Source organism: Fusarium redolens (genome assembly GCF_020744475.1).
Source record: "Fusarium redolens strain MPI-CAGE-AT-0023 chromosome Unknown BKA55scaffold_11, whole genome shotgun sequence".
NCBI classification, from domain to species: domain Eukaryota; kingdom Fungi; phylum Ascomycota; class Sordariomycetes; order Hypocreales; family Nectriaceae; genus Fusarium; species Fusarium redolens.
In genome coordinates this window covers 500467-521361 of record NW_025763674.1, presented here as the reverse complement: position 1 = coordinate 521361, position 20895 = coordinate 500467, and the positions used below count along the sequence as shown (strand labels likewise).

General features: G+C 48.1%; 5 protein-coding genes across 5 annotated transcripts; 2 read left to right on the top strand and 3 right to left on the bottom strand.

Moving 5' to 3' along the window:
* Window positions 1-2194: 2194 nt before the first annotated feature.
* BKA55DRAFT_515831 (uncharacterized protein) lies at window positions 2195-4694 on the bottom strand (the record flags this gene model as incomplete). Its single annotated transcript, XM_046188038.1, has 3 exons — window positions 2195-4137; window positions 4279-4465; window positions 4650-4694. 3 exons carry the CDS (start codon window positions 4692-4694, stop codon window positions 2195-2197), a joined length of 2175 nt encoding a protein of 724 aa, XP_046047413.1.
* A 2409-nt stretch (window positions 4695-7103) lies between these two features.
* Window positions 7104-8238, bottom strand: BKA55DRAFT_573292 (uncharacterized protein). Its single transcript, XM_046193199.1, has one exon. It carries the CDS (start codon window positions 8017-8019, stop codon window positions 7534-7536), a length of 486 nt encoding a protein of 161 aa, XP_046047412.1. The 5' UTR covers window positions 8020-8238; the 3' UTR covers window positions 7104-7533.
* Window positions 8239-10732: 2494 nt separating this feature from the next.
* On the bottom strand, window positions 10733-11603 carry BKA55DRAFT_77516 (uncharacterized protein). Its single transcript, XM_046201623.1, has one exon. It carries the CDS (start codon window positions 11408-11410, stop codon window positions 10799-10801), a length of 612 nt encoding a protein of 203 aa, XP_046047411.1. The 5' UTR covers window positions 11411-11603; the 3' UTR covers window positions 10733-10798.
* Window positions 11604-18036: 6433 nt separating this feature from the next.
* BKA55DRAFT_677118 (uncharacterized protein) lies at window positions 18037-19069 on the top strand (the record flags this gene model as incomplete). Its single annotated transcript, XM_046198106.1, has 2 exons — window positions 18037-18511; window positions 18556-19069. The coding sequence occupies 2 exons, from the start codon at window positions 18037-18039 to the stop codon at window positions 18900-18902; spliced, it is 822 nt and encodes a 273-aa protein (XP_046047410.1). The 3' UTR covers window positions 18903-19069.
* Window positions 19070-19989: 920 nt separating this feature from the next.
* On the top strand, window positions 19990-20628 carry BKA55DRAFT_541105 (uncharacterized protein; the record flags this gene model as incomplete). The annotated part of the gene is made up of 1 exon (XM_046190346.1): window positions 19990-20628. One exon carries the CDS (start codon window positions 19990-19992, stop codon window positions 20626-20628), a length of 639 nt encoding a protein of 212 aa, XP_046047409.1.
* Between the last annotated feature and the right edge of the window lie 267 nt (window positions 20629-20895).

The following is a 20895-nucleotide window of genomic DNA, read 5'->3' as shown; positions in this document are numbered from 1 at the left end:
TGCGCTGGCAAAGAATCTTCTGACCTGCCCACCACGCGCAAACAGCCGAGTCATAATCAACAGATCATATGCCAAAGCGGATACATCAGCTCTTCAATCCCTTGACCTAACTCCACGAATAGTAACTCCTTTATTTGAATACCGATACAGTATGGACTTATACTTTCAACTGCTTATGCTATATACCTGACTGAGCTCGGCAGGCAAGGAAGAAACGCAGCCCGAGGTCCACCCTGAATTCTCATTTGTAACTCAAACCTAAATCAAGGAATAAAGTCGTCAAAGTAAAGTTACCGTTTGTCAAAAGTCCCTGACTCAACGTTCAAGCCAGGCGAAACCTAAATCATGTGTTCCGTCCCGTCCGGCCGTTGAGAGTTTCACAAGACGCTAGCCCTCAAAGGGTGCATCTCAGCATGCAATACACCGTCATGAAATACTACAGTAGCAATCTGATAGCAGACCGACCATCCGAAAATGATACATAATACATACATATTCAAGTGATCGACTAGTCGCTGCTTATCATCAAGTAACCATACCTACCTCTGAATGCAACTCTTATGCAGGGACCTTGTGACACGCCCTAGTTGAAGCGACCGCGCGCAATTTTAACACATGCCATTCGACAAGTTTACTCCACCACCTTCTGCCTAGTCAACGGTCGAGAATGATTCGAGTCTCCAAGAGCAACGATTCATTCATTTCCTGGCCTCGTATAGGCCCATTCCCAGCATTCTTTGCATCCTGATAGTAACCCATGATGGCCTGGCAACGTCCGCGTGGGAATGTCGTGCGGATGTTACGTTCCCATGCCTTTAACATCCCTGGAACTGAATCACCACAGTTTAACCATGATTTTAACTCATCTAAGATTATGATTATCCACTATCTAATGGTAAATTGCCCACAGAATGATGTCCATTCCTTTGCCCAGCCGGTATAAAACGCCATTCTACATAACCGATACCAAGCTCAAGCCGAGGAGGGAAGATTGAGATAGCCATACAGAGCAAGGGCCATAGGAATGCACACAAGGGTATAATGCCTATTGATCAAAGTCCATCCAAACCATATATCCCAGCAGCTAGGGTAAATCGACATAAATAATAACAACCCATGTAAATCTCCTCTTGACATTCCATCATAGTACCTCCGTTCAACATTCCATTCGTGTCCATAATCCCAGTCACATCATCCCGTCTATCCTGTAGCCATCCAATCCAATCCAGACAGAAACAATCCAATAAAATCCTCTATGGTGTAGATACCTGAGAACAAGCGCAGTCCCGTAGCGAAAAGAGAAACAAGAAGAAATAAGCATGGAATAGGCGACAAGTCTATGCTACCATACATGACCCATGTTAGTAAATGAGGTCACTGCCTCGAGAAAAAGGTATGAAAGATAAAGAAATGTCACGGTGTGCCTTATTAGGCCGAGCAAGCATGAAGATGAAACAAGAAAGAATATGGAAGATGACGCCTAGAAACGTCGTGCGCAAGCTTGGGCATTTGGTGCAGTGTAGCGCTAGCGTAGTGTTGTATTATGTAGGTGGCGCATGGCGTCGATGGTGCGGTGCGGCGTTGCGTGATTGGTTTGGCGGCCAGAGGCCTACAGGTGATCCCTGCTTTGCGCTCGACGGATCTACCCGCCAAGTCGTGGTTGGGTCCAGCCTCTAGCTCCATTGATCCATGGCCAGCAAGAGGGTGTGGTTGAATGGTACTGTAGAGTGCCGTGCTTTGACCGCATGACCATCCTGCGGGCACACGCTAGAAGAAAGAGGATGGGGATGGGGGTCAAAGAGTTGCGATATTCCCCGAGGTTGGCGCCCGAGCCGTGGATCGTCTTGTTGGTTGCTCTTTCACCTGAGCTCTAGGTCAAGCTTAGGGACAGGGCCTGGCGCGTACAGCATCACCCAGCCACAACCTGCACGTCCAATGGCGCCATCATCAACGGGAACCTCAGAGCCGACATGGATCTGGGAGGGCTGCTTCGAGACAAGGTGGTGTCTCGTTGGACGCCGCCATTGGCGTGCGCCACAACACCTGACTATCCCCCACGACCCTCCTCCAATGTTCACGAGGCTGCTCGATACAACCTCCCGACACAACTAAGCCATCAACACGAGATAGAAGGCCCGCGGGGCACTCAATGGTCATCCGATGATGACCTAGGCGACAGAGCGCCACAGCCCTTTCATGCTCTTGGTGCAGGCTCCGCATATCCCGCTGCACCATACACTGGCTGAGCTGTCTGTGATGTCAGGCTGGGATAGCCTTCTGGGTATGTTGCAGGCGTTGGGTCCCATCGAGGAGGAGTTGCAGTCGGTGGGTGATGGCTCAGCGGGGTGTGCAAACCGCTTGTTCCATATCCTCCGCTTCGGCTGTCGTAGGTCGAAACCGCTGGCAGGGGTGTTGTGTTGATACGCAGAGGCGGTTGCTGCGGGCTGTGGTGACGAAAACCAGGGCTCAGTGTTCGAGATGCAGCTGTAGAGTATCCAGGCGCCGTAGTGTACGGTGTCCAGCTAGTTTGAGAGCCTGACAGTGATCGCGGGGAAGGTATCGAGTCGTGATGCTGAGGGAGCGAGTATTGCGTATGAGCATCAGGGTGAGCTGGGGCCATGCTTTGTCCTGGAGGCGTGGGTAAAGGCGCATACCCTCCGTTGGACTGGCTCATCATGGGGGGAGGGGCCGGCGTGCTGGGATTAACGCTGTACTTGCCGATAATCTTCTTGAGGGCAGACTCAAGAATTTTCCATGGGAATACCTTGACGTCCTTCTCAATATTGCGGGGCTTGGGATTAGGAAAGCCCATAATGATCTTGAAGAACTCCTCACTATCCGGTTTGGCCTTGGAAACTGTCTGCGGATGGAATCCTTCCAAGTTACGGCGAATACGGTTCTTCTCCTCGACACTGAAACGGTTCGGCGCTGCGACAAGTTGCTCGAGAAGGTGGATAGTGTCGACCGATGTGACATAGCACTCGCCCTTTTCGGCCCACCAGATGCATGATATGCAGATGCTGTTGGTTGGTCGCTCATTGACGCTTACCGGTTGGCAGGTAGCGTTCACAGTCGACCCCTTCTGTGTCTTACGGAAGAGGACAATCCGACGACGGTTGGCCCATTCCTCTGATGTCCAGTTCTCGGCCATCGATTCCAGCTTGCCTGAAATCTTCAAAACTGCCTTGCCAGAATAAAGCGAGATAGGATGGTAACTTGTGTTGTTTCCAGCATTGGCAGTGATGGTGCTAGTTCGGACAAGTTGGGGAGCGCCGTTAGAGTGAGACGGAGACGACATTCCCAAGGGTGTCAAAGGCGGACGTCCAACCAAGGAAGTATCCAATCCACCTGGGCCCCTCCCTGTGCTGCCCAGCGTGCTCGGATAAGGGCTCCATCCAGCCGTTGGACGCCGATGGTAGTGAGGATCCGTGAAGCTCGTGCTTCTATTGTAAGTACTAATCATGTCGTTGTTTGCTTGCGGGAATGTATTGGCATATTGTCCTTGCTGAGGTGGATATTCATAGGTATTTGTACCAGGCTCTGATGGTAGCTGAGGCTCACCTTTGGGTGAGGTACTCGGCTGATCGATCGTAGTGGCAGGTGCCGCGTCCTCATGCTTAGGCATCTTAGTCGACCTCGTGATGTCATCCCCCGACCCTTCGAGATACTGAAAAGTACCAACGGGAATGCGAGAAATTTCTTCTCCAGAAGGACCGTCGAGGACGAGTGACAACGGCACATTACTGTTTGCACAGTTTGTGACCAAAAACTGAGGGGCATCTCCACTGCAAGTGTAGATAAACCCTGACCCCTCTTGTATATCTCGAGAGACGTCTTGAGCAGAGCACTTCTCAGATCCGAACACCAAAAACCACGTTGGAATCGGAGTAGATAACGAGAACAAGTCGTATTGAGATGAGAGCTTGACATAGACCTTGGTGCCAAAAATGCCCGTTGCGGGTTGGCATGATAGAACTGCAGGGCCAGAAGGCATATACTGTGCCACGGCGGCACTGTTTGATGCAAAAGATTGCTGGTTCAAGTGGGCAAACTTGTCGGATTGTTGCTGAGTCGGGTAGGTCTGCGTAGAGTACTGTTCATAGCCTGCATCTTGGTATCGGGCCACATCGTAACCAGCTGATATTGTGTTAGCGAAGTTCATTTCGGGATCTTGTCAACAAAGCTGCTCTAACAGTCCTAAGATGACTCGGATATAATATATTATTGACTCCAGTCTCTCATAGGCTGTGCCATTGAGCTTCGGATCTGTTGACTTACCATGCATGGAAGGCAGCTGGGCCTTGGTGTAAGTCGCCATCTCTAAGAGCCTAGGAGGGGAGTCCCCTCGTGGGTCTCCCCCGGTCTCTGCTCGGGCAGCTTCTTCGTAACGAAGCTCGATCGTGTCAGGCGATTCAAGCCTGTCGTCAACTCCTACGATGATGGGCTTTTGCGGATGGTAGTCAGGCTATGGATTGTCGATGTCAGTGTTGAGCTCCCAAAACACTATAGAGGCGAGACGTTGAAAGACAGCAGAAGTCGATAAGAGGAGACAAAAGAGAAACGCTTTGAAGACTCGTGGGCGGCGTCGAAGAACAAAAGGGGTCCGTTTGTCATGGGAGGGTTGGAACAAGGTCTAAGTTACGACTCACCTCAAAAAGCTTGTAGGGAGGACACTGGAACTTGACAGTAGACATTCAAGCTGCTGGGAAGGGAGAACGATAGAAAATGGTTCTTGGTTCAGGGAGGCGAGTTGAGAATGTTGACCAGTTGTCTTGGACAGAAGTAGTCGCGGTCGTAGTTAAAACCAGGTCTCGACGAGGTCTTATGCAGCGGGTCTGGGTCGACCAAGACAATGATTGATGTACGAGTCTTGACTCTCGTAGATTTGATCTAGCACAGAGCATGCAGTAATATACAGTGATGATGCCGTTGAATGCTTAGTGTTGTCGGTCAGGCTCTCCCTTGAATTGCTTTTGCGTCCTGGAAGTGGCGCTTTGAGACAGACGAGGTGAATGGCGGGGATTCTACTGGAGAGCTGCAAGAAACTGAGAGGGGTAATCTTGATTCCAATCCAGTCCAAAGACACTTGCATTCCAAAAGGGCAGATTTCCTTGCTCTTAGTTGCAGAAGCCTCTTCAGTAGAGGGAGAATGATACTCAACCTGGGGTAGTGAACTCTTTGACGCGGGAAGGTCAGGTTAGGGTGCTCAGGTATGCGTGGCAATGTTGATATAAATACCTTATAGAAGAAAACAAATAAACGGATAGTGTAAGGATAGCTTGTTGAAGATGGCCGTTGAGCGAATGTTCCTGGAGACTCTGTCAGATTTGGTCTTTTGCTGTGTACTAGGAGGGATGATGGCGTGGGCTTGCCACCTTGGTTGTTGTGCTTCGAGCAACACAGCTTCGTAGCATTAACATATTGCGTACCTTGCAGACCAGTTTTCAATTGCGATCAACAGGAACAAACTGAGACTAAGGGTCAAACGAATGTCTACAAGGTTGTAATACACGTCGTTCAGCTGCAAGGGCGTATGAGGCTGTTGTTGGTCAGTTCAGCTTCAGGACATCGCTGTGTTCACGAGAGATCCCGCGAGCCTATGGATCCGACTTGCTCGGATTGAAGCTAGGGCGTGGAAGAGAGACAGACAGACGGGTAGATGGTTCAGTGCGGGTAAGTGACTTGACTTAGATTTGGGAACTTCAGAGCCTTGACAAAGAGTGTTGGTGCAGGTGTCGGAGGCAGATGAGGGAGACGAAACATGAGAGAGCATTTCTTTTGGAAAGTTGGACTTGTGTATGCAAAATATTGCCCTGCATCAAGGGGAGATGGTGATGATTCAGATGTTTTTGAAAAGATATTGGGCCGAAGGGCGGGGAGGCAAGGAAGAAAGGGCGAAACAAAACCAGTAGCTTGAGCTTATGGATTGATGTATCTATTCCATCCCTTCCTGACGGAAGCCAATGAAGATGGGGAACACCTTGACTAGAGGAGAAATGGAGACGAAGTGCAAGGGTAAGGGAGGGAGGGAGGAAAAGGCGCCGTCTGGTTGCTTTTGGCCTTGGACATTGTCAAGTCGAGTCTGCGGGACCCTGCCTGGCGATCCCGCCCCCCGCTCGTCTATCTCGAAAGTAGCTTTTGGAGACGAGGGAACAACCATGAACTTGCATACAGAACCAGTCTGCAGTAGTGGCAACGCTGGCTACAGCAAAGGAGCTAGGCAATGCTGGAGGGAAATGCCGTGGTTGTGGCATCTGCGGAGGCTAGCAATCTACCACCTTGGCCGTTATGCCAGATCCTCAAGTGTCTCAAAGCCTCCTGCAAGGGTGATGGCAGCGTCAACAGGTGGGGAGGGGATGTATCATGGGTTCGGGAAATGGTGGTGAAGCTCGATCTGAGTTGCTTCTGTGTGCCAGTCCTCAGGAGGCATGACTTGGGATACTTGACTGGTGCTCACATATAATCTATCATGTGCTACCCCGAGAAGGCCTTTGCTGCTTTAACATCTACCCACAAGCATCCCGAAGTCTCCAGGACCCATGTTATCATGGTAAGCCATGGCGGCAATAAGGAGACACCACAAACCCGTGGCAGCATTGACGACGAAGAACCTGGATGCACCCCCTTTGATGGGACGTTGGGACCGTCCGTGATCAAACGGCCTCAAGAAAAAGAGGTCGGGAGCAGGAGATGAACGCAAGGAGAGGAGGCACACTAGCCTCAAAGGGATATCTTTTCTTGGTATTGTGCAACTCAGCTGAAGCGCAAAAAAAAAAAAAAAAAAAAAAAAAAGGCAAGAACTTGAGAAGCCAAATTAAAAATAAAAGAACGGTTTGTAACGTGCCTGAACGATGGAATGTGTGCGTAATGCGTGGGTAGTCAATCGGGAAGCCTGGGGGTGTCGTTAGCCTGGTCCGCGATGATGTTACGCTTCGACAAGGGAATCGATAGTGGTGTGCAAGGGTGTCGGTAGTGCATAGTGCACGGCGCAGGCGACATCAGCTGGATATCAAGGGCCAGCCAAGATCGTTTGTAGGGGCTGAAGAGCGCTATCCAGTAATAGCCGTGGAACCCACGGGCTTCAAGGGAGGAAAGACTCAAGGGATAAAAAGAGGGTCCCATCCCAGAAAGGTGCGGTCCTAACCGTACTGGGTCCGCTCCCGTCTTCCCGTCTCCATTTGTTCTCTCCTTTGTGAATTCCTAACTACTCGTTGGGGGGCATATTTCTTAGTAGGACAGACCCCCAAAGTTCATACAGCATGCGAGAACAGGATGTTGCAGCCGGCAGACCAGGGTTGATACAGAAACAGATCAGAACCATACACAACTCACCTTAAAAAGCAAGCTTGAAAGAGAGATCTTCGGAAGCGGACCGCTGAAATTTCAATCTTTCAGATCACCGCGGAGCGAAATTGCGATGGAGCTCGCTGTTCAGCTTAGCCTCCAACAATCTTGTCCCGATGATCAGTCACCAAAAGAGCAAAAGCTTTTGAATCAACAGACCACCACACACATCAATCGACCGTATTCGCGTCAACGATTCAACTTTATCGACCACCACTTCAGTCGATACCCAAGGTGAGGATGCGCCAGGCAGACTAGGCGTGCAATCGTCAGCGAAGCCCGGGACGGGCTTAACTCTTGCTCGCCGGGGGTGCTGGAATTCCGTGTCGCTGAACAAGGATTAAACCTGATCAAAATATGATCCTGGTCCGCTTGTATAGGATGATCAGTGATCGTCTTTTCGGCACTCTTCTGAGTCAAATCTGTCAACTCCATTTCAATTAGTCTCGTTTTTGCTTTTTGTGCGTATGTGAACATTCTGTCAAAGCCCCTGGTTCCTACGGTAGGCCTTTCATTCCTTCGTAGATTGATATGAAGGCTCGTGAGTTGACGCCAAATGGCCAAACAATTGCGGGCTAATTGTGCAATTCTATCGCGCTGGTGGAGTAAAAGCGTGGGGCAAGGGATAAAAGGAAGGGAAAGCCAAAGGGATGCATGGGTCGTCAAGGTGATCATTGAAGCTTCTCACACTGGCGTCGCGGTCTCTCTCACAGTCAAGAGACTTGGAAGCACACAAAACGCCACTGCCGTCGACTCTTGGACGAAGCTGAGGAGCGACATGGGCCGTTGATACGAGTTATAAAGCGGGGAAGAACAATAAGAAAATAACCAAAGAGGATGGCCATGGTGGAAGTAGCGAACTCAGAAGCCCCAAAAGATCATATTGAACCATACCTCTTCAGTATAGGTGGTAATTCGAGTAAAAGATGATAGCCCTTGTTCGTTAACAGATACAATAGCTGACTCGACCTTGGGTAAAAGAGATGTCAGTAACTGTAGCCAAGCGCATGCCATCAGTTGCCAGACCCATTCCAAGTCAACTTCCTTAATTCGGTATGCCCTGGCAAACGTAATGGAATCCTTGCCCGGCTGAATTTTGGCGGAGACTAGAGCCGGAAATACGATCTGATGATTGAGTGGAATTATGGTATAATAGATTTCCGTCTGTCAAGCTGTTTGTTTATTTGACTCAAGGCAAGTATGCACATGAAGTCTCAAAGGGGAGTGCCACTTATCTTATACAACCTCGTCACTTGCCATTGACAACAGCCACTGGTTTTGTGTCCCCATCATGGCAATTTACACATATATGCAAGTAATTGCCTAATACCCGCAGTCGAGAAGCGCGCAACGCCACGGACAGGGGTGTCCTGTGCGAGCTACGCCCGATCAAACACCTGAATGTCTGATGGGAAACAAGCGAGCCAGGTAAACCAAAACTGCGCGATTCAATAAGCAGAATTGAGCGGCTCGAATCGTAATTTTCAGTCTCGCGACTGAGAAGGCATCTAGCAGGTGTATTGTTCCTTCTCCAATTGCCAGTTGCCGGGGGTGTGATTGATGTAGCATGACACTACCAGGGCTAGGTTGAACGAAAACCTTTGAACGAACGCCACCTCGGCTCTTGAAAGGTTCTCAGACATTCAACGGAAAAGCCAAGGGAATATCGCACTGCTTCTTCTGCTTGACGTTTCCCATAGCTCACAGCATCAAGGTTCAGAGCTCGAGCCGGCCTGGAGAGAAGGTGTGGGTGTGCGATCTGCACAGGGAACCGGGGTTATCACTTCAGGGGTGCAACAGTAGCCGTAAGGATCGTCCTTGCTTGTAGCATCTAGCTGTACTCAGACCTGCTGATTGACCAAGCGAGCAAGCAAGACTGGCCCAACTGAGTTGTGAGATCCTGCAGCATGTGCTATTGGGATGCTAGTGATAAACATGGCACGCGGGCCGCTCGCAAGGGAACCGCCTTACAGCAGACATAAAGTGCTTGGTGGACGGCGCGAATCAATTCAAGTATTGGATCAGGGAGACCAATCAGGCCTCTTCACTGTAACGAAGGGCTTTGGCGTGTTGTCACAGCCCCTGAGGTAACGAAGTTGGGACTTGATTAGCGTCAAATCCTTGCACCCGCTCCCCACCACACACCTCTGGGGCCCAAGAACCCGAATCTCTTCGGTCAGTACCTGAGAACATGCTTTAGCATTTCAGTGTGATGTTATAATGTTTGCTTTAAAACATCATTGTTGATGATATCGCCCGAGACTATGCTTTCCAGAACATCTTCAGGTGGTACTTTCGGACGCAAGGTCAAGATCCCTTCGCAGCTAGGTTGACTGTCCAAACCTCTGGCTTGGATTCTGACGTGGTGAGGCGGTTGTCCGAAGCAAATCCAGGAGGCAATCGTTCAACCCGACGCTCGTAGAGGCGAAACATATCTTGTTCTCTACCCCGCCTTGTTCCTCCGGATTCCACTCCGTCATAGTGGTTGAGTGCCTACGATGTACCAAGTCGACTTGGACGGGAGAGCTCATAGGGCAATGTGAATTATGGCTCATGACTTCGCTTCACAGTTGTTGCACGGTAGCCTGTAAGACATCTTCAGCGACGTTCCACAGATTTGCTTGTCCCAACCCGCACTTTGAGTCACATATGCTTTAACTCCAGCATGCGAGTTGAGGCTTCCTGTTCCAAGGATTCACCGTCTCTGTCTGAGATACGACGACGCATTGGCGGGACCAGCTCCATGTGTTGAGATTTTGACGGGGTGCTCAGTTGAAACCATCCCGATAACCAGGGCCAGACAGCTACAGTACACTGTTCCAGGTCCTGAACACATGCATGTCTCAGTGAGCTTGAGGTGAATGGGAGCCGATTCGGCCTACGTGATAAGGATTGTCAAGTCTGCAAAATAGGTATTGAGCGAGTAGGGGTGATTGCTCCAATGCTTCTTTGTTCCGTCAGTGATCTAATGTTCGTTTCTGGAGATTGGAGCAACACCCCAGTAGACCTGAACAGCCCAGAGTTGTTTTGAGCATCAGCCGAAGCGTCGGTGAAATTCGAAACAGCCAACCGATAACTCATTGAGTACATGGCGTATGTGGCTATGCTTCGAGCTCGTCCAAGGCCTTTGGAGAAACAACAAAGCTCTCGTGTTGTACGCTTGGTCAGGGGCACTGAAATTCGTCCTGCTTGCGGGAATTCAGACTAGTAACAGGGCCCATGGGGACGGTATTGCACAATGGTTGTGCATGGCTCTGTTATCGTTTGTTGCAGCTCTCGGCTCAAGCCGAGGGCATCCTCAACAACCTCACGCAAAAGCTTGAGTAGCAAAAGCTGAGACAGGTGTACAGGGGAACAAAATGTGTGCTATCATTTCTCCAGAAACTCCATGCCTTGCCATTGATGCTCCTTGCTTGAACGAAAAAGCAACTGTCTGTGTCTCTGCACTGTAAGCTCAGTGTATCCCAACCGAGATGCATCCCGTACCGCCAAGTTCTTCGGAGGGAGGGCAGAAAAGGAATACGTTTCCCGCTGCTGTAAATCTGGAGCAACGAATTGAGCAGGATGTGTGCATTGCAGGCGGGAAACAAGCGAGCGAGGGCTGGCGCCGATGAGGTTGGTGGTTCTCTGAGATCATGCAGGCCATGTTGCACACGCATCGCACATCGCACATTACAGATCTGGCACTTTCCCTAACGTCGTCTCTTCCTCTTCCTGGCCTATCGCGCCGTCTCCCTCGTTCTGGACAGCGTGGTGTGGTTGTACATGACTGCGCCTCTAGAGAAGTGCGTGCTTGTGTGTCGATCAAGCTACCAATGGGACGGCATTGTTCGTGTAGTACCAGCGTTGCAGGCCGATGTTGGTTCGGAAGCCCATAGAGATTTCCTTTTTCATTGCGGAAGGCATTAATCGAAGCTCGGCGCTTGCTGACAAGCACAGTAAATAGGTAGTGATAAAGAACCTCCACTAGAGATTTGAACATCGCAATCAGGTCCATTTGCGGACGCCTTTGCGACTGCACATCAATTGGAGGCATTATTGAGAGAAATTGAAGTTGTTGAGGCATTGAAGATAATTAGGAAGTTAAATGATGAAGTTTTTCTGCAGCGTCTGAAGTCAAGGGAAGGGAGGAGTATTCTGCTAGGCACTTTACCTTAGGCAGTAAACAGAGTTATGATGTTGGAAGGAGTTACTGCCGGGAGAGGAAGGTCTTTCTCCACTTTTTCCCGTTTGCATCCAAGTTTCCATTTTGCCTTCTCAATTCCGGATATCAATCAGAAAGTGCAACCTCATGAAAAGAAGGAATGTAGTGTCTTGAACGAGTTCTATTGAGGTATCAATCTTGAGACAGCTCCTGTTCTTACAACGTTCATGTTTAAGGTTATGATTGCGGCCTTGACACAAGCAATTCCGTTGTCCCAATGTGGTATTCCATCACGAAGGACTCGACCTGCTGAGGTACCTAGCACAAATGCGATAGAAGACGTTGAAGAGAAAGGGAGCCCGTGCAAGATACTTGCACTACATTTCTGCTCTTGATATTGCGTTTATCCTATCATCGTGTCTCAGATGCTGCTATTTTGGCCGTTGCGTCTATCAATTCTTTGTAGCTCACTGACGGCCCATGAGGAACGCTGGAGATGTTTGGCATCGATCAGGTCATGCTCAGATCTAGCACCTGAAGTCAAATTGATGCGATTGGTCTCACTGCTTCAATCCCAATCAAGGTTGTACAACCTCTTGCAGCTCTTTCTTCTGTAGAGCTACCCTGGACTGATTCAAGGGAGCTGACCCCAACACCAAGTCCGTTACCTACGCGTGCGTGAGAGACAATACTGTCAAAGTATTGGTTTCGCACTGCGGTCAATGGTAAATAGAAACACTAGACCGCTGGTGAAACCAGTGACCCGAAATCTGGAAGTTCGATGTGATTATACTGCAGACAAAAGCAACAACTTGGACCAGGATTTTCGGTGACGGTCCAGCCTGCAACAGAGTCGGCGAAAGAAAAAGAAAAGGTACTAAGCTGAGCTGCTGGACTTTCACACCAAGAAGCGATTGGATACCCCATCTTGATCCCTTCAATGGCCGGCCATGCCCGACAACTCTATTGGTGGCACATTGGATGTACATGTAGCCTCCCGTGGAGGGGCGATGCTGTTCAAGATCCAGATCCTAGCTCTATCCACAGCCCACATTGGAGCAGAACCTCGCTACTATAACGTATATTACACGCCCCCCTCCCTATAGCCAGTCACTCAGAAGTGTCCCATGTCATACTGTACGACATCTGAAGCGTCCCGCGAAACGATGAGGTTGAGGTTTGCTGCATACATCCGAAGGGAGTGTTTCCAGTTCGGCGTTGGTGATTCAAGCTTGTTTTTAGTCATTGAGCTCTAATCGCTAGTTGACAGACTTAACTCCAATCATCCCCCTTGCCGACGAGACGCAACCAGGATAAAGCAAATACATTAACAAATTCCTATATCAGGAGATTGAGCGAGAGGGAACTCACTAGCCCAGCGATACAATAACTCCTTGCAGCAGCTAACAAGGGATGAACTTGCGCAACCACAGCCTCGGGAAAAGCTGTTCAGGTGACCAGGCCTTCAGCCCCTGGTTGTCGGGTATGCAGCTGCCCGCTTCAAAGAATTGATATCTGGGGTGATTCGAACGATCCATAGGCAAGAATGATCTGACCAAGTTCCTCAGCTGGCTTGATCGCGCCAGGTTACGAAATGTGTGGTTGAGCCGACCCCTGTTGAGCTAATGGGAACCCGGCCCTTAAGCCACTGTGAACCACGTCCATCACCTAATAGTCTTTGAAACCACAGGCAGACGAACCGTAAAACGTCTGATGTCGCGTGGCTATCGATCGCCGGCCCTATCGCCCCAGTTCATCTAGGTAATCATTCTGATATATCAAATATTACATATCTACACACCTATAATCTCTTACAATTAAGGCTTCAGAGTGAACCACAAAGTTGCTTCTGGCAAGCATGAATCCTTCATCATAAAAATAACAAAAGCAAGCAAACACTTTCTTGGGCGTTGCGAATTGCTTCTGCAGTTTCCAAACAGGAGATTCTCCGAAATGACGTATCTTAATCACTATCTTTGGTACAAGACACGATCTTGAGTTGCATCCCGACTTTAGATGAGATAAGTACAAGAGATTGCGTTGGATTGCCACCTCTTGTTTCTCGGCAATCTCGAACTGTTTCGCTGATGGTGAACACTGTAGCAGATCCATGATGGATCTTGATTTGTCCATTTCCATGTGGGATATTGAGATGAATTTGACATGATTTTGAGAAGGGATACTTAGACTCAAACAATTTGAAGGCAACATATAAGGTCTTCAACGACTAAGAAACACTTGGCGTGATGATAAAAACATTGAGTAACAAGGCTCGATGATACTGTGTCTGCATGCATGTATGCGAACATGTATATCTCAAACCTGGCCAGGTGGTCTGATCATCAATTTCTGATGTTCCCAGATTCTCAAGACAAGCTCGGTTTGTCTGAAACTGAGTTGCCATGAATTTGGCAATTGAAATGATCTTGATGTTTTCAAAAGGCGTTATGGGTGTAGACCTGGTTCTTGGATAACACGCTGCAGGTACAAGGCTGCAAGACGAATACGATATTCCTGAATCATCAAGACCAATTACAAAGTATCTGTAGTAAGGGGCTTCCTTGCACAGTAGTTGTCAACTGTTAACAAGGAGACTCCCAGTCAATGATTAGGCAGCAATAAGAAGATAGTCCAAGGAAGGTAGCCATAGCTGATCCGTAATCTTTTGTCTTGGCAAATTTGAACAACATCCCTGTATCTACTGACAGGCTAGTTAACGAAATGTTGAGGCTCTACAAGGGCAAAGATGCCATCCTTCTGGACGAACTCAATCGCGCTTTGACAGTGCATCTTTCAGACCGACATTCGGCACGAGTCAAACGCAAATTGACCCCAAGTTCTTCGTTATGGGTGATCGCAAAGTCAACCACATTAGAGCGGGCGGCCTGAGCGCGCCCAGTAAGAAAAGAAAAGGCATTATGAACTTTTAGCTCTCGAAAAAGCAAAAGCTGCAGCAAAAGAACCATGTTCATCTACGTATGGTCTGCATATTAAAGGACCAAGCCTATCATAGGTTCACATCCGTGTGGGGATCCCAGTAATTTCGCATGGCGTGCCGATCTCTCACATTTAGTCTAATCCCGTTGTTGTCTCTTTTGTTTTAATGCCATCGCGTCGCTTACAGTAAAAAAAAAACCCATATCACATCGGACTGTGGAGAAAAGAGAACTCCCACCGCACGCTACTGCTCTGATGGACAAGGCTAGGCTCAGGTGAGGCTTCTGAATGGAGAGGCCATGTGGTCTAGCGGAGATATTGGATGGCGCTACGCGGGGCTAAGCTCGTTGGTCTAGGGCGGGAAGAGTGCATTGACGGTATTTCCCTTTTGAGGCTGCTGCATATTATTCCCTACTGTACTGTGCTGTCCAGCAACGGAGGGGACACTGCTGGTTACGGATATAGGGGACGGGGATGAGGAAGAGAAGCCGACAGGACCATCAATCTTGCTTGGCAATCGTCTATCCGTGACCCGTACTCGCCCTCCCGGTCTTGCTCTTGTCTTGTCTTGCCTTGCCTTGTGGGCGGCATCTGGAGTCTGGTGAGACACGGGAGTGTCAACTGGGGTATCCGCTGAGATCGGGTCTGTTATTTCGCTTCTCTAGCCTCCAGGTCCTTCCAGTGAGTTAATTGTCGTATGCCTGCGTGCGTTGTACTAGAGCAACTAATTCTGAACAGAGTTTAGTACTGTGATGGACTGTCTCAATCTAAAGTACAAGACTGAAGTCGTCAGATTACTGGATGGATGTGTTGCTACCCTAAGTTACTGCACGAATGGGGCGGATGCAATGCTCCATCTGCCCTGATCTACAGAACGAGGCTGCATGGTCAAACTTGCATTTCTTTGCCTGCCGAACCTCCCAATCAGTCTACACTTCTCAATGGGGTAACTCCAAGTCTCCCAGATCAACCCCTCGTCAAATCTTCAAACCCAGTTCCCTTCAATGTATCATGTGCATCACTCGCCTTATGCAAATGAGAAGGGGATCCTCCAAGATCAAACCTCGCAAATCTAACCTCAATGTGAGACATTGCGTGCTATCGTCTGTGATTGGATTGTTCACAATGCAACGACTTTGCTCACCGCCATCTCAACAGCAGAAAGGAGGGCATCCTGTTCGTTCTATAGCCTCACATATGGAACGAAGGCAAATGCGCAATCACCAAATGGGCAGTTTTTTACTTTCGTTGAGGACTCTGCTTAATACGCACATGAATATTCCCCTCTCTTGAGGGCGATGCTACTGCGTCTGCAGTCAACTTCCAAAACCAGAGATACTTGCATCTGCGCTGCGGAGGACGTGGTGAACGTTGTTTTGCGAACGTCTGTTCATGAGGCATTCAATTGTTCACCGCTACAGAGTTGACGAGTCTCAACTTGACACTTAAGCAGAAGAAATGAGGCACGAAACGTAGAAAATGCCATACAGGTGTCATGCATCTGTTACAGATTTCGAGAGCGTCATTCGTCAGTCAGCATGCACACTTGGATGTCATGTTGAGGCTCTTTGGCGGTGTACCTGTTTCTGTCGACGAGCATATGCTCAGGAATGTGTTGCTCAATAGTCTGACTTAGGCCTAACCTTAGGCTTGAATACGAGAGCGAGAGCGAGATGCTGAGGACAGTAAGAGACTTTGACTGTGGTCTGATACAACGCAATCACTAACTGTCTTAAAAAAATGTTTGCATATTGTAAGAGCACCGTAGGGTAGTCCACATCTCTTAAACTATTGTGCACGTCTAGTGCTTGACTTGAAAGGAGGCCGGTACTTGTGATGTTTGGCTGTATCACGGCGAACCTGCTGAGAAGAGGCTGTTGAAGCCGCCCACGATTTTCAAGGAAGAGAAATTGTACTCACGTCAAATGAATGCATAAAAAGAAATATAACAACCCAGCTGCATGAAAAGAAGAGTAACATGGAGTGATCAATGAGCCTCGATGCTGTTCAATGTGTCCTTCTCCGATGGCATCCCGTGTGTGCTAGCTGTTAGAGAAACAACCCCCAAGAGTTGTTTAGACCTACATAATATACCTTTAGTTAATTGAAATTAGTGTCTTGGTTTGTTTGAAGGCGTCCTACCTTAAAATGTACTGTTCTTCGAGCCATTGTTGCGCGTCTTTGACGAAGGCGTCACACAGCAGTTACGGGAACTGCGCAAATACTAAGTGATAGCTCCATCAAAACATCAAGGAAGAAGAGATGGACCTTTGTATATATATCAGTATCATATTAGAAGGGATTGTATGTGAGTTTGGGCATAGTTGTAATTATGAAGCTCGGCTTGTCCGACTTGCACTTACAATAGGGTAGGTTTTGAAGGAAAGATATCGTCGATGTGAGCTTTCTTATGTTTAGTTATCACCCTTGACAGACATATGAAGGAAGAAATGTGCTTCAATATAATTTCAGACGTAGTGAAGTGAATGCCATTTGCGTAAAATTTGGTCCTTTGTTGCATGAATGCTGTCCTCGGAAACAAAGCAACACCGTAGACTAGCAAGCACTGGCCCACAACAAGCTTCGTGTAACACCTTAATGGACGTGAACCACTGAGTTTACTTACAATTACGACTTCAAAACGCCTCTTGGGTCTATGGATATTAATCTTTGTGTCTTCTCACTTAACCTCTGTTACAACTCTTACATCTATGAAGCCATGTACTAGAGCTCGAATGAAGAAGTAATGACACTGGCATGACACGAAACGAAAAGAGAGATGAGAGATATATAACCAAGGCAAGTGGTGGTCCTGGGTCGTCCTTCAGCAGGGACAACACAACTCAGCACCACAATCTTTCAGGTGCTACTTCACAAGGTCAAGGTCGAGGTCGAGGTCGGAGCGGAGACAAGCCCCTTTACTACTGTTAGACTAGGCGATACATATAGTCTTAACAAATAGGTAGTACTAAGTTAATAACAAGGGCTATTGGCCATGAGAGGTAGAACTTGGTCTTGCGACGTAGCTATGAGTGAATGTCTGGTCCCCCTCTTGGAACTCTCCTCCACATGACCCCTGCTCTGGAGATTGAGTGAGAACCAAAGCTAAACAGTAACTCAACAGTCCAAACTCTTGGGGAAAGATACTTAAAGCCTGTGGATAGATCTGTAATTAACCATGTGACTATTTGAAGGACTGGGGTCTGACGATCAACACCATATTGTTTGCCTCAACTTACGACAATGCAGCCTTTGTCGAGCAAGACTACATATTCAAGTCTCTTCCTCTCTTTAATATTGAACTCTTATAAGGAAGACTGTGTCTGTTACTGTTTCCCTTTATACCCTGTACTCAGCGCGAGCCACATGTGCATCACTTCAAGCTGGGAGTAGACAGCCTACAAAGGCTGGGTGAATTATACACTCGCTTTCTCCGGTTGTATATGCATCAGTCACTTCTAGGCTCTCCTTTGAACTTCAGTATGTTAACAATCCTACGTGGGTGTTTTATATTAAGTGAATGCCTTTCACTTGGCATATAAATGTCCCGAATTTCTTCAGCGAGCTTGAGAAAAGACATAAGACAGCATACAGAAGTAAACATTCAAACTATGACGATGGAACTTCTCGATGATCGAATAGTGCCCACTAGTGTGCTCATAGGCTTTCGTGTGGAATGTCGTGACCTTAAATACACACACACTAGCCAACAGCAAGTAGAGCTTGGCCCGAACGGCCGCAACCGCCGCGGTAGCTTAACTACTGAGTGCAACATATCCGACGACCTACCCTTCTTCAAAGCCGCCGAATATCATTTTATCCAGAAAGAACTCCCGAGCCCTTTCACCTCGCTTTTTAGATCTTGGGAGAGTGCCCTGCGACGACGAGAATGGCTTATTAAACACGGAGCCTTAAACATCGTGATTATTGCCATTTGGCTGAAACACCGAGTAGTCTACGATGCAGAAGGTATTGCAAAGTACCTGGGCTTTGTGGTATGCCCAACTACAACTGAGGAGAAAGCAAGACCGCTTGACCCCCATATTGACGAAATCCTTATTACGGGTGGCATCCCCGCATACCCAAGTATGATACTTGCAAGTTTCGGGGGCCCTACGGAATCGAGACAGTTTCGATATCACCACTTATCAATGACAAGCGACAGCTCATGCCTGCAATGATCCCTAAGGAAGATCCACGGAATTCCGATAATGACAACCTTGACAGCACCGATCGTTTGGCAAATGAGCTATGTAATCGTACCGGAAGTATGGATGATGGGAAGTTCTGCGCGCTTGTGCTCGCAATTTGTGGATGTCCTATCAGAACCTGGAGAATAGAAGACGGTAGAGATATCGAGACTACTGAAGCGCCTAATAGTCAACGGGTAGTCTTGTCGAACGGAAAACGAGAATATCATTTCAGACTAGAGAATGGGTTGATGAAGTATGACGCACACGGGGTGGATGAACGCTGAGAGAAGCCAGAACGGTGGAGGACAAGTTGAAACGAAGGACAAGAGTGCGTTAGTGGGAAAGGGACTGTGCCAACTGTATAGAGTAGACGACTTTCAGCTGATATATTGTGGCATAGGGATATATTGCTTACCTAGGTAGTGTCGCAATTGATGTTGAGCCAAGCAGGTAACTTCTATTGTTGAGCAATACTGTGATATACTTCCATTTTATCTTGACACATAAAATTGTAGTTGAAAACTCATATAGCCAATTTAGGCCTCATCATGATTTCTGCCACATAGTAAGCCATCCAATTCCTGATCGCTTGTGAGGTAGCTCAGTGCTATGTCGGGATCGAAACCCTGGACCACGCCGATTATTGGAGGAAATGAAGATGTCACCAGCTTCACAAACACAAAATCATATAGCTACAGCTATCATCTAGTTTCGATACTGTTGAACGTACTTCTTCTTCACACAAATCCTTCTGTGTAAAGGGAGGCCAAGGCAACTCCTTGGAAGCTCGTCGTATTTGGAGTGTAATTCTGAAAGGAGATGAACACTCGCTTAGTCCGTGTGTCCTTATACACAAGGTTCTCATATTGCTTGTGAGTTTGGTGTCAAGATTTATGAGTTCCCACCTTGTTACTGATATTCACTCGACGTTCGTGCAGCCACTTATCCAACCACTCCAACAAAGCAGAGAATAAACCTCGAAGGCTTGTTTGACTGCACAACTTCCTTTAATTGACCTCTTATTGACCTATTATTTGTAACTACAACCATGTAATTAGATCATTACGTCTTGGCGAGTCACTTACGTTACGTGAATTCACCTGAGCTGACCTGACATATACAGTTCTCCATATTCCCGATGAAACGAGAACCTCGAGAAGTCAAGCACATATAACCAAAACCAAAGCATTGCCTTCACTTCTTCAGCAATGAACTACCCATGCAAATTACCAAAGGCTGTAGACGAACTGATAGGGTTTCGTGTGGAATGCCACGACGAAAATTGTGGTTTCGCTAGCCAACACTCCATAAACTTCAGCAGCATTCGACCTCGTTGTTACATATCGGATGACGACTTCTGGCAGGCCGCCGATGACCACTCTGTCCTGGAAGCGTGTTGATAACCCGTTCGTCTCATTCTTTAGATCATGGGAGAGGGCTCTGAATTGGAGGAAACGACTTATCGAAAGAGGGGGCAGGAGTATCATCATTGTTGCGGTTTTGGTTGAAAGACCTGTCTGGAGTCTACGATGCATATGCTGTCGCACAACGTCTCTACACCGTACAAGCTCAAACTCAAGTGACCGTCTGCGACGAAATCTTGAGTATTTCCGCGGGGAACTGCTTGTTCAAGGTGGCATCGACTTGACGGAATACAGAATCCTGGCCTGCTTCGACGGCGACAACCTTGAGATCAAAAGACGATCCATATCGCCACTTATCGAACCATCTGAGCGAAGCCTTTTCGCGTCTATTCCCAAAGGCACTCTGCTGACATTCAGCAATGCAAGTCTGAGCATAACCCAGCGATTGGAGTACGATATGTTGAACCTCACGGGCGTTCGTAACGATGCCAAGCTCTACGTGTTGGTACTCGCGATGTGTGTGTGCGAAATGGAAATGAAGCAGGAGAACAAGAAGATGACGATAGAGGCCACTGAGTACTGCGGAAACTGGCTGTCGAGATTTGTAGTTGGCGGTTGTAACTACAATTTCGACGTTTATTATTAGCCAAGTGGATGACCCTCTCTATCTTGACACAATGGAACTCGGTGTCTCGAATGCCGTATGGCAGTCAAGGTGGAAAGCTTGAGCTACTTTGAATGCTACCGGCTCGCTTAGAGAAGTATCATGCCACCTGTTGCGAGGTGAATAAATATAGCCGATATCTCTATGGTGCATAGTGATATATCGCTCATGAATGTGATGATGAAACTCAAGAGAAACTAAGACTACTCGAGAAGGCCTAAGCTACATCATGATACCTTTCCACTTATC

Coding starts and splice junctions, on each gene's coding strand:
- BKA55DRAFT_573292 (XM_046193199.1), bottom strand. CDS start 8,019: ATGATCACCTTGACGACCCATGCATCCCTTTGGCTTTCCCTTCCTTTT.
- BKA55DRAFT_77516 (XM_046201623.1), bottom strand. CDS start 11,410: ATGCCTCAACAACTTCAATTTCTCTCAATAATGCCTCCAATTGATGTG.